Source organism: Trachurus japonicus, chromosome 4 (genome assembly GCF_045865225.1).
Source record: "Trachurus japonicus isolate A0001 chromosome 4, Traja_1.0".
Classification (NCBI taxonomy): domain Eukaryota; kingdom Metazoa; phylum Chordata; class Actinopteri; order Carangiformes; family Carangidae; genus Trachurus; species Trachurus japonicus.
The window spans coordinates 26896190-26907692 of NC_140910.1; the positions used below are offsets into that span (position 1 = coordinate 26896190).

Genomic DNA, 11503 nt, shown 5'->3' on the forward strand with positions numbered 1-11503 from the left:
CAATTTTCAATAATCAATCAGCAGTTTTTAATTTAATCATTTTGGATAAAATCAATTTGCAATTCTCAAAGTTTGTTTGTTACAACTTTATCAGTGCAGCAGATAAATTTAGTTGTTTTTTTTTTCAATTCCAGATGCTGCAGATACCTGTTGATCACTTGTCTGTGCTGTTCTCATATTTAAGTACTCGATCGTGTCTGTTGGGGTACAATAATGTTTTTTTTCTTGGCCATGATACATAATTTAACATCATAGAATCTCAAACATTTATTTTATCATTATTTTCTATCATGGCCGACAGACAGGTGTGTTTGTTCTTCTGTTTCATTGTCAGATCGACTTTGTCAATCTGAGTAAGGACAGTGCAGGAGGAAGAGGAGGATGAAGAAGATGGAGGTGTTGTTGTCTGGAGTTTTCTGTAGAGAAGAGGCTGTCAAGATAAAACAACAGGTATCACATTATATTTGCTGGATTTTAATGTGAGTAGGCGTAGTTGTTGCTTACCCCACGATCTTAAAAAAAAAACATGAGCCCTTTTAAAAATCTACTAAATATCTTAATATGTATCTTTCATATCTTGTCTTTGTTGCTTTTTAAAATAGAAATTGTAATATTTGCATTTTAAAAGCTCACCTCTGAGCTTTTCTAATTCCCATGAATATATTTTTTTGAATTTATTGTTAATTGATTTTGGAGATGACAAGAGAAAAGTCAAGAATAAGTATAATTTCTGACTTTTCAAAACTTTATCTCTTCAATAAATCACGAGGATTATCATAGACAGCATCAGTTTCCGTGACCCACCAGGTGCAATGTACTATATGTTCTTACCATGGGCTAGTCGACGCTTCTCTTCCCCCTGTAAATGACTGAACAGATTGAAGTGATATTAGAGAAATCATCAACATAGATTACATCCCCTTTTATGAAAAGTGTTGCACAATATCCTCATATTGAGTATTAGAAACTGTTAAATTCAGATCATTTGAACATGGTAACAGACTCACCTGTGCCAACGTTGCTGTCCGAGCATGTGACTACAAGAACAGAAACAAACAACGAAAACAAGTCAAAATGTTGTTATTCATGTTCATAATGTTTCAGCTGTGTGTTAATCCTGCACACACGTGTTTCATAAAGCAGCATAAAGAAACCGTCCCTCATGTGCAGACGGTGCTGTCCATCCATACCTGAGTACAGCCTCTGAGGACAGAACAGGACTTTGCTGCCCTCTGCTGTGAGCGGCGCCACCACCACATGGTAGATGTCCCCGCACTGGATGCCGCTGACGTCGCAGCTGTTTTCCCCGGGAGAGGCGGAGCAGGTGTAGTTGTTGCCGCTGCTCATCATCTCTGCGACGTAGCCGTGGCTGCTGCCCGAGCTGCGCCAGTACACCCGCAGAGAGTTACCCGCCATCCTGTAGAGCCTGACGCCCGAGGGACAGCAGGCGCCTTTACGAGACAGAGACAGTGATTTGTGTCGTTAAACTGCATTGTTTTATTCTCTGCAGACGCTGAAGAAGATACTCAACAAACACCCTCCACTGCAAAAACTCAAAATCTTTCCAAGAATATTTGTCTTATTTCTTGTCAAAATGTCTCATTTATAGTCTTTTCACTCTTTCCATTTAAAATAAGACTCATCACATAAAACTTAACTTGTTTTTAGATCATTTTCACTTGTTTCAAACAAATTTTCACTTGAAATAAGTAGAAAAAGAAGCACACATGGCCAACGTGCAGAATTTATTGCATTGCAATGTTTCGGTGCTAGACCTTTTTCAAGCAAGTTGCTAGTCGAAACCGAAACGTTGCAATGCAATAAATTCTGCAAGTTGGCCATGTGTGCGGGAACTCTTCTTTTTCTATTTGGACTTAATTGTCACCCTCTGACGCACCTGCCAAAGAAATAGATGTGCGAAGATTTTTGCTTTTACTTGAAATAAGTAGAACAATCTGCCAGTGAAAGCAAGTTTTTTGTGCTTGTAATAAGAAGAAAAACTTGCCCCACTATCAGATTATTTTAAGTGAAAATATGCTTGAAAGAAGTAAAAAGTGTCTAAAAACAAGCTACTTTTTTATGTGATGGGTCTTATTTTAAGTATAATGAGATTTGTTTTGACTGGAAATAAGACAAATATTCTTGGTAAGTTTTTGAGTTTTTGCGGTGTCGTCACTCACTGGAGGAGAAGCCCTGGTAGGAGCAGTTGGACCTGCGCCCGCTGTGGCTGTACGCCTCCATCGTGACGGTGTAGTTTGTCCCGCAGGTGATGCATCCCATGAGGCAGTGGGAGTCCTGGGTGTGGCAGCGTGCGTGGCCTCGCGGCGACGTCAGCGAGGTGATGAACGAGTGCGCCCCTTTGGCGTGAGACCACGAGACGTTGGTCATCGCCTGAGTCACCTGAGCCACTGTGAGATTCACCGGGCAGCACGGCTCTGGAGAAAGAGGATGGACACAAGAGTTAAAGTCTGCAGCCAGCAAAGGAATAAGAATACCATTTACTATTTACCAATTGTTGTTTATGAGACTGATAGCTGCAGGAGTGGACGACCCTCTGAACATGTTGGGTCTGCACCATGGTACTGTACATTATATCTGTGTCATGAAGGCAACAACATGAATTAACAAAGGCTTGGATTAGCCAAGACTGAACCAGATATTTTCAATAACCTGACCTTATACAGGCCATGGAGGTCAGATTTTGGCACACACAGTCACAAATCTCCAGGAAGTGACAAAAAAATGGACCCGTGTGAGCAGATAAAAGAAAAAATACAAACAGATTCAATAAAACGTTTCATTTAAGTGTTGAGATGAAAGTCGCAGAGTTTAGGATGATAAAAGTGCACGTGTGGATGTGCTTCCTTAAACACAGTGTCGACATGAGGCTCAAAACATAGTTTGTTGTCAACCACAATACAAAGGTATTTGTACTGTATACATCTGCATCTGTATGTTTATGTTAAGACATAAACATCTGGATTTAGCTGGATGATATTATAATAATGAAATTGAACTATGCCATGTGCAAAAAATGTGTCTAAACTGAGTCCAAATAAAAGCTGCAAATCTATAAATGGTTCTGAGACTTGCTGAATACAAGGCTCAGTTGTTTGACCAGGTTGCATGACTTTCTTTAACACTAGTGGTTGTGTATATAAAGAAAGGGGGCCGACATTTACATAAAATTGATATGAAAATGAGTAAAAAATAGTAGATTACTGATAGTAGAGGACTGAGAGTAGGTTATGAATACATTTAGTTTGACATGTCTATTAAATAATTCAGTAATTGACTCTCCTTTGTCCTTCCATCAGGTGGGTCAGTCCACTCACCTGTCTCCAGAGAGTCAGAGTAGCTGGGTAAACTCTGGCCGGCGGCGCTGTTCGCTGTGACGCTGACCTCGTAGGTGCAGCCACAGGGAAGGTCGGTGATGTCGCAGCTGCTTCCAGTGCTGGTGCAGGTGTAGCTGCCGTCGTCTCCCATCGCTCTCACGGTGTAATTCGCCGCCCTGTTGCTCGCCGACCAGCTCACACTGACGCAGGAGGAGTTCTTCGGGTCCAGCATCAGATTCATGGGCATACAGGGAGCTGAGGGAGGCGGAAGGAGCAGTGATTAAACATTTAACTGAGTCTACTGAGCAGGTTTAGACATTTAAGGGTCATAATGTTCATGTTCTATTAAGACTAGTAATTTCTACATCATCACATCAATTATACAGTTATACAATTACAGTCATTACAGCAAAATTAACAGGCTTTTATCATACAAGCTTATTTACAAAGGTCATTATACACTCAGTGACCACCTGTGCATGGTATTCCTACAGCTCTGTCGCAAATTCCGCATTTATAAAGCTTCTTTTTACATTGCCATATCAGAGAGGTGGTAAATCATAAATTTAGATTGTGCTTATTATTAATTTGGCACTAAATGGTGTTGTACTGGAGTGTGTTATATTCAAATTCAGTATAACAAAAGCACCTCTGAGGAAGAGGCATCAAGTAAAATCAGCTCCTTTCTGCCAGTGTGTCAGAGTGTTTATGACACAATGAAACTTTATACCTAAAAGCTGAGCCTCGTTATGGTTTTAATAATACTTTTAAAGGGATAGTACAACATTTTGGCAAATTGGCCCATTCCCTATACTCATAGCAGTAGGTTTGTTACCTTTAATTGTCTGTGCAAGCTATTTTTAGAACGGCGGAGCAGAGCCGCGAGCTACTCAGAGCTACGCTACGGAGGCTCATGGGTTTTCTTGGTTTCCCTCATCAAACTCATCAAATACACAATCCAACAACTCCAAAAATGCTCTCGTGGACAAGTTGTGACCTGCACATTCACCACGCTATGAGATAATAACGTAACGTTACGAGACAGAGTTGTTTTAGAGGTAAATTCATGCAAAACTGCTGATGCGCGAGCAAGCAGTCTCTGTATTTGCCTCGAAAACATGTAAAGTTCTGTTATCATCTCATAGCGTGGTGAATGTGCAGGTCACAACTTGTCCACGAGAGCGTTTTGGAGTTGTTGTTGTTTTATGTGAACTCTAGGAAACACAGTACAAGACAGATGAGTGTACCGTGTGCAGTCTGACTGAGTGTGAGTGACAGATTTATGTTCTGTAAATATAAATACAGAGTTTTCTACCTGTGTCTTTGGTGTGAGCTCCGCACGCTCGGTTGCATCCGCTGATCTCGTTGCAGGGCGTCACCACCACGCTGTAGGAGCTGTCACAGCTGAGGTCGGAGAGGGCGCAGACCGGGGCCGTGTCGTTACACAGGATGACCTCCGAACTGTCCGCGGCCCGAGTCTGGTACAGCTCCGCCCCCCTCGATGCCGTCCACATGATCTCCAGAGTGTCGGGGCTCACCAAGGAGACGGACACGCCCTCTGGACAACAGGGCACTGAGAGAGAGACACAGGTGATGATCACTGTTCCCTCTAAGGTGTTTTACTGTGCAATTGCACACTGCTCCCCACCTCTTTGCCCAGAAGACAAAAAAAAAGAAATTTATGACCTTAACCGTGGTCTGTAGTGCAACTACAATTTAAGTTTTTGCTTGAGAATTATTACTACTGTTCATATCAAGAATGTTTCTGTGCCAAGAGTTGATGACACCAACTGATGTTAGTTATTTTTTTCATATTGTTCATATGGTAATAAATGCAAAATCTATTTTGCCAAAACAATATTGTATTTTGTTATCATTAACTGTAACTGACCTAGATATGGAGTAGCCTAGGTAATGTTGTCAAAATAATCTGTTATTAATCATTACAGTAATAGCCAATTGTATTGATATTTGGAGTTGGAGAGGTGAGGCCATAGCACCAGCATGTGGAAGTACTGTGTACGCTTAAGCTGTCGCTCACAGTCGCTCAAGCAGGTCATCAGGGGAGTTGAATTTCTGCTCAAAAGGTTTGAAAATTAGAGGGAACATTGGTGATGATGCACAGGTGTAAACACACAACAGGACAAGATGGAAAAAATAAAAAACCTTCACACAATCTGCTGCGACTTACAGGTGGTGTAGTTGAGCGTGTTTCCTGGGGGACTGGCGCCGGCCTGGTTGAAGGCGAGCACGGACATCAGGTAGGTGTAGCCACACTGGCAGTGGTAGGTGCAGTTGTTGCTGGTGGTGTTGCAGGTCTCCTCGCCACCGTCGCTCCTCTTGATGAACGCCACGTAGCTGTCAGCGTGAGGCGCCGTGTCCCAGCTCAGCGTGCAGTTTCCTTCGGTCGGCTCCGTGAGAACCAGAGACTCTGGAGGACAGGGGACTGACGGACGGCACAGGAGCACGGTGGAGGTTAGACAGAAGAATCTGAGCTAATACTGTCTCATTATGGATCCATAACTATCACTGATGTGCTAGTGTGGTGTTAATAACATTTTAGAAACATGTAGAGAAATGTTATGGATGAATGTTCATTATATCTTTACCAAAACTCTTTTGATTCATCAAAAACGAATGATTTAAATTATCATGAAAATTCACACTGTACTATGATTAAGTGTGACGATTAGAAAAGGAGCAGAAAGAGGCAGAAGGTTAATTTATCTGGTGAAAAACTTTCTGTATCTTTCTTTCCTTTGTGTTTGAGGAAAATATGACAGTAAAATAAACAAATTAAATCTCAATTATGCTCCGTTTGCTGCAGCTCATGTATGTATACAAACCTTTTTTCCCCTATACATCACACAGTTTCCAGAGAGTCCCAGATTTAATCTCAAACAATTACACCACTACCAAACGCAATAATGCACATTTTTCCTAAACTAAAGCAGTTTACTCCACGGCACTACTGACTGTCAATCAAAGTCTGCAGCTTTCAAATGAATTTCCCAAAAAGGACAATAAACTAACTAACGAAATCTGTGTGGTCTCACGATCTCTCAGTTGGTTTCTGATGCTAAACTGAAACCTATAAAACTCTGAAAACTGTTCTTGTTGTATGCCCATTACCTACTACTATTCAATTAAATGCAAAATATGCATATAGATATACTGTTATATATATTGAGATATTTTATGTAAGGCACATGGATAATGGTATTTTGTTTCACAATAGCAACATTTACGGTGATATGATTTTTAAAAAATGATAGCTTGAATAACGAGATGTGAATGTTGCAGCAAATTAAATTCTTCATTTAATCTAATGCTTTTTTTCTCCAGGGTCGAAATGGCATTGATCTGTTCGCTTTTTTTTTTTTATTATCTCAGCCCATTTGATCGAACTTGTATTTGTGCAGTGTGTACAGTGGGGAAACACCTGATCCCCTGCTGATTTTTGCCCTTATTTCACTTCAGCCTTTATATGATGATATTATTTCTGGATGTTTTGTTGATATTCTGTCTCTCTGATAAAATAAACTTACCATAAAAACTACAGACTGTCCATTTCTTTGTGGGGGAGCAAACTTACAAAAATCAGCAGGGGCTCAAATACTTATTTCCCCCACTGTGAGTCAAAATAAATCTTTATCAGCTACTACTACTCACAGGTGATGAAGACTTGGGGGCTGGAGGGGAAGCTGGGCCCGGCCTCGTTGGCGGCGGTGACCTGGATGACGTGCACCTGCCCGCAGCCGACCGGAGCCAGGGTGCAGGAGCTGGACGTGGAGTTGCAGCTCCGGTTCTGGTCGCTCGTCACAAAGTACTGGATGGGTCCGTAGACGTCAGTCTCCAGCTCCCAGGACACGGAGAGCCCGGCCACGTCGTTACTCCACACCACAGAGACGTTGACAGAGGACGGTGTTGGAGGTCCTGTTGAATCATGAAGACACAGCAAGTGAGGCGTCAAACACACATAGAAACACACACAAACACCTTTATACGCATTCAAATCAATATATTTCATATAACGATGGATCTAGACACAGTATTTCTGATATCATATTACTTTATTAGGTAAAGACTAAAGCGTAAGACTATTAGCTCAAGATATGATGTATTCCTCTCAACACAGACACATTACAGTGACATTTATCTATTACATTTTATTTTATAGCTTTATTTTAAGCCTTTCCCTGTAGAGCTTATTTTTTCCTGTGCTTCTATCCAGTCTATTATGTGTTGCAAAAAGCCACTTGATGCTTTATATCCTGAAGTGTCTGTTTTTTGATTTTACCACTAGGAGGCGCCAAAGTTACTGTAACATAAAGGGGCTTTGAGTTACGTAAACTTTTAAGTGTAATAAAGTGCTTTCTATTGTGGTTTTTCTACTTCAGTAATGGTTGAAGGACAATATACTTTCTATTCTTAAATGTAGAAACATATGAATTAATTCTATTATTTCTTTTATGTTTTTTGGGGAGTTTTTATACTTTATACTTACCTACTTACTTTTATATGCATCACCTAAGTCACCTAATGTGTATAAATCCAAATGATCAGACAGATACTAGAGATTTATTTGTCACATGGCTGCCTAATATTGCTTTTTTATATTTAAAAACATATCACGCAACAGGATTATTGACCAGTAAAAAGGTTATAGCAGCTGTTGTTGATGCTGTGTGTCCTTACGTGTTGTCTGGTTGACGTAGGCGCTGCCCTCTCCCTTGCGGCCCTCGGGGTCCCAGGCGAATCCCCTGATCATGTAGAGGGAGCCGGCGTCCAGGCCGGAGATGGTCAGGTTGGCGTTGGAGGTGTTGTGCTTCATGTTGGTGTTTGAACCAAACCGGTAGACGGACAGGGTGTACTGGACCGCGTGGGCGACGGGGGGCCAGGTCACCACGATGCTGTCGTTGCTGGGGGAGGAGGTGGAGAGCTGAGGAGGAGGCAACACTGTGGAGGAGAGGAAAAGGTGAGAAGAAGTTAGACATATGTGAGAGAGAGATGTTCAGGGGAGTCTGTGTTGCATGTGTGTAGACGATAAATAACTCCAAACAGGTTGTAGTTACTGTAAAAAGATTATTTGTCTGACTGGGACACAAACAAACACAAACGCTGTGTTTTTTACTTTATAAGCAAAAAACAAGTGAAGCTTTCTGAGTACTAAGACCTAACACATGTTTTATTTACATGGGCCTTCAGGCTGTGTGGCTATGCAATGTCTGATGTGTTGTGTTTTTATTTTATAAGATTTAATTGAGTCAAAACTTGACTCAGTCCAAGTTAAAGGCCTTTACTATGAATAATGTTAATGAATCAGTTATTTATTGTCAATCAAATCTGATAAAACCACAAACACACCATCCATTAATAACTGTAAGTAGACAGATACATGTAGATACGTAGATAGATGATGATTTGACTTTTCATCTCTGAATAGGTACCTAGAGATGTTTTTTTGGGGGGGTTTCTTTACTTTAATTAAGACTCATTTGTAATTTTAATTCATATTTTAGAGAAATACTTAAGATTTAAAGGTAAGGCTATTATCCTGAAATGCCATGTGAAATGTATTCACATAACAGTTGTTTATAGGAGTTGACAAAGACATGATAACTGCTCTATAGCCGTTTCCTGTTCTGCTGTAACATGGATCTGGCGTCTTTAAAGTCGTATCTCAACTTAACCTCAATTTATTTTGTAGATACTGAGAAAAAACAGACATTAATCACTCTCCTAAAAGTCTGTAGAGTGATCCAGAGAGGGAACCTGTTGACTGAACCGAGGCAGGTAACTCGTCACAGAGTTTGGACTGAGATATTAAAGTGGCCTTTGTCCCAGAAATAGAATGAAATGTGAAGATCCATAATGCTGGTTGCATGTTTGTTAAGTTCATTCGGATCATATTTTCCCCCCCGAGGTAGAGGTGGAGGTCTGAGGTGAGAGCTCTTTGTGTGTTGTGTGACACAGGACAAGAGGGTCCGGTTTAGTTTCCAGATCCCTGAGGGACGCTGACTCATTCCTCAGGTAAGACAAACCTGGATTTTGCACAAACACTGAATTTACCGTAGATGATGCGTGTATACGTTCTCTCTGTCTGTGTGGGACAATGAGGCAGATCAGGTGACCTCTGCAGGGCATGAGGAGCAATGACAAAAGTGCTCAGTGTCTCTCAGTGAATACACGACTCACTTCTACCCATCAGGGATTATTTGCTCCATTTTTCTGAAGTTTCGTTTCCCAGATGTGGACGAGGAAGAAGAACACAGCAGAACAATAACGTGTGAGGTGAAACCAACGGCCGTACCCTACCTGTCTTTGCAGTGATGCTTGGAGACGGCTGGCTGCGGCCTCCGCTGTTGACGGCCATGATGCTGAGCGTGTACTCGGTGTACGGCGCGAGGGACCCGATCTCGGCGGGGGAGGAGGGCACTGTGTCTTCTCTGTAGAAACCGTCAGAGTCCTGGATGCGAATGATGTAGCTCGTGGCCCCGGCCTTGGGGTCGAACTCCGCTATCAAGGTCCTGCTGTCCTTCGGCTTCACAGTGTGGATGGCAGACATCTCCTCAGGGGCTGAAAGAGTCACAGTCACAGAAAATACAAACTGTAAGATCCAACTATATGGTTTAGTGAGGTGCAAAGAGATGGCCTCCACTTCTAGGAGTTGAATAATGGTAATTTATATTTATTTTGGGGTAAATCTGGGTGCAACATATACAGTACTGTACAGTGGCATGCAAAAGTGTCTGCACCCTTGGTCAAAATGTTCTGTTAATGTGAATAGTTCAGCAAGTGGAACATTAAATGATCTCCAAAAGGTATAAAGTTAAACATGAAACACTCTTTTTTTTTTTGCAATATTTTAATCAATATCAGTGTATTATTTTTGTTTTCTACAACTTTAGAGTGAAAAGGGAAACAAAGCAGCAGTCTGCAAAAAAATTGAGCTCTCAAAGATAACTTTGACCAAGGTATCAGACAAGATATTTACTATTCACACACTGTGATAGTTTCCAAAAGGAGGGACTGCTAGGTACTGTACTAACTATGCAGGGTGGCCAAAACTTTGCTGCAGGCCCTTTTCCTTTTCTGTCATTTTGAAAGATTATATTGTTTAAAATGTAAAGGGAATGTGTCATCTGTAACTTTATGCCTTTTGGAGGTCATTTCATCTTCCACTTGCTGAACTGTTCACATTAACTTGCCCAAACCATTGCATGCCACTGTATGATATTTAAGGTATTTAGGTAGGTATAACAAACAAAAGACACAGAACATCACAATAACATTAAAATAACTTATTTTGCAATGGAAAATCAAATATCACTGAAGCACTATAGATAAAATATTTTCCCTGTGTGGGAGCAGGTGTGGACCTCACCTGTGGAGGACTCAGCAGCAGCAGAGCTCAGTGTTTGTTGAGCATTGTCCAGAGCTTCGACCGTGAAGACGTACTCGATGTTTGCGGACAGAGAGTTGATGGAGCCCATCACCGTGTTTGGACCAAACGTGGCGAAAGCGATGGTGTTGCTTGGTGAGCTTCTGGCGGCGACGGAGACTTTGTAGGAGGTGGCTCCGGAGAACCTGGTCCACCTGAGGATGGCAGTCTTGGATGAGACTGAAAACACGGTGACTTCGACAGCTGATGGGAGATGAGACGAGAGAAAAGGAGCTCATTGTGGCACATGTCATCACTTTGAGACGTGGATTATTTCAGATAAATGTCAAATACAGACTCATTCATTCTCAAAATAAAGTATAATGTTAAAAAAAAGAAAGAATATACAATACCTGTCCCAGTTGCAGCCTGCAAATATAGATGAGAAAATATTATTATTTTTCTGTTACATATTAATTTTCCTTTTTCCCAACATAAATAAAATATAATTACTTTACCTGTGAACATATACTCAGCAAGACAAAAATCCCCAGCCACGTCATGGTGCCCATTCTTCACGTCCTTCTCTGTAGTAACTCCTCTCACTGTTTCTGACAGTGTGCAGCTTCCTTTAGGTTTTTTTTTTTAATGCTTCACTCTTTACTGTTTTACCTTTTCTCTAACATATGTGGTGTCTGTGTTCCTTGAAATACCTGCCATTGGCCCCTCCCACTGGTAGCAAATGTCCAATCATAGCGAAGCAGAGAGATGTAACTGCAGGTTG

The 11503-nt window shown here is 41.3% G+C and overlaps 1 protein-coding gene across 1 annotated transcript; it reads right to left on the reverse strand.

The window, feature by feature from the left end:
• Nucleotides 1–311: 311 nt before the first annotated feature.
• LOC146989080 (fibronectin type III domain-containing protein 7-like) lies at nt 312–11282 on the reverse strand. Its single transcript, XM_085775339.1, has 14 exons — nt 11238–11282; nt 11133–11148; nt 10723–10983; nt 9654–9914; nt 8034–8294; nt 7008–7271; nt 5527–5781; nt 4651–4908; nt 3336–3590; nt 2181–2435; nt 1191–1451; nt 1008–1037; nt 832–869; nt 312–430 (listed from the first exon to the last, which is right to left on the reverse strand). Exons 1-13 carry the CDS (start codon nt 11280–11282, stop codon nt 838–840), a joined length of 2454 nt encoding a protein of 817 aa, XP_085631465.1. The 3' UTR covers nt 312–430; nt 832–837.
• Nucleotides 11283–11503: the final 221 nt, after the last annotated feature.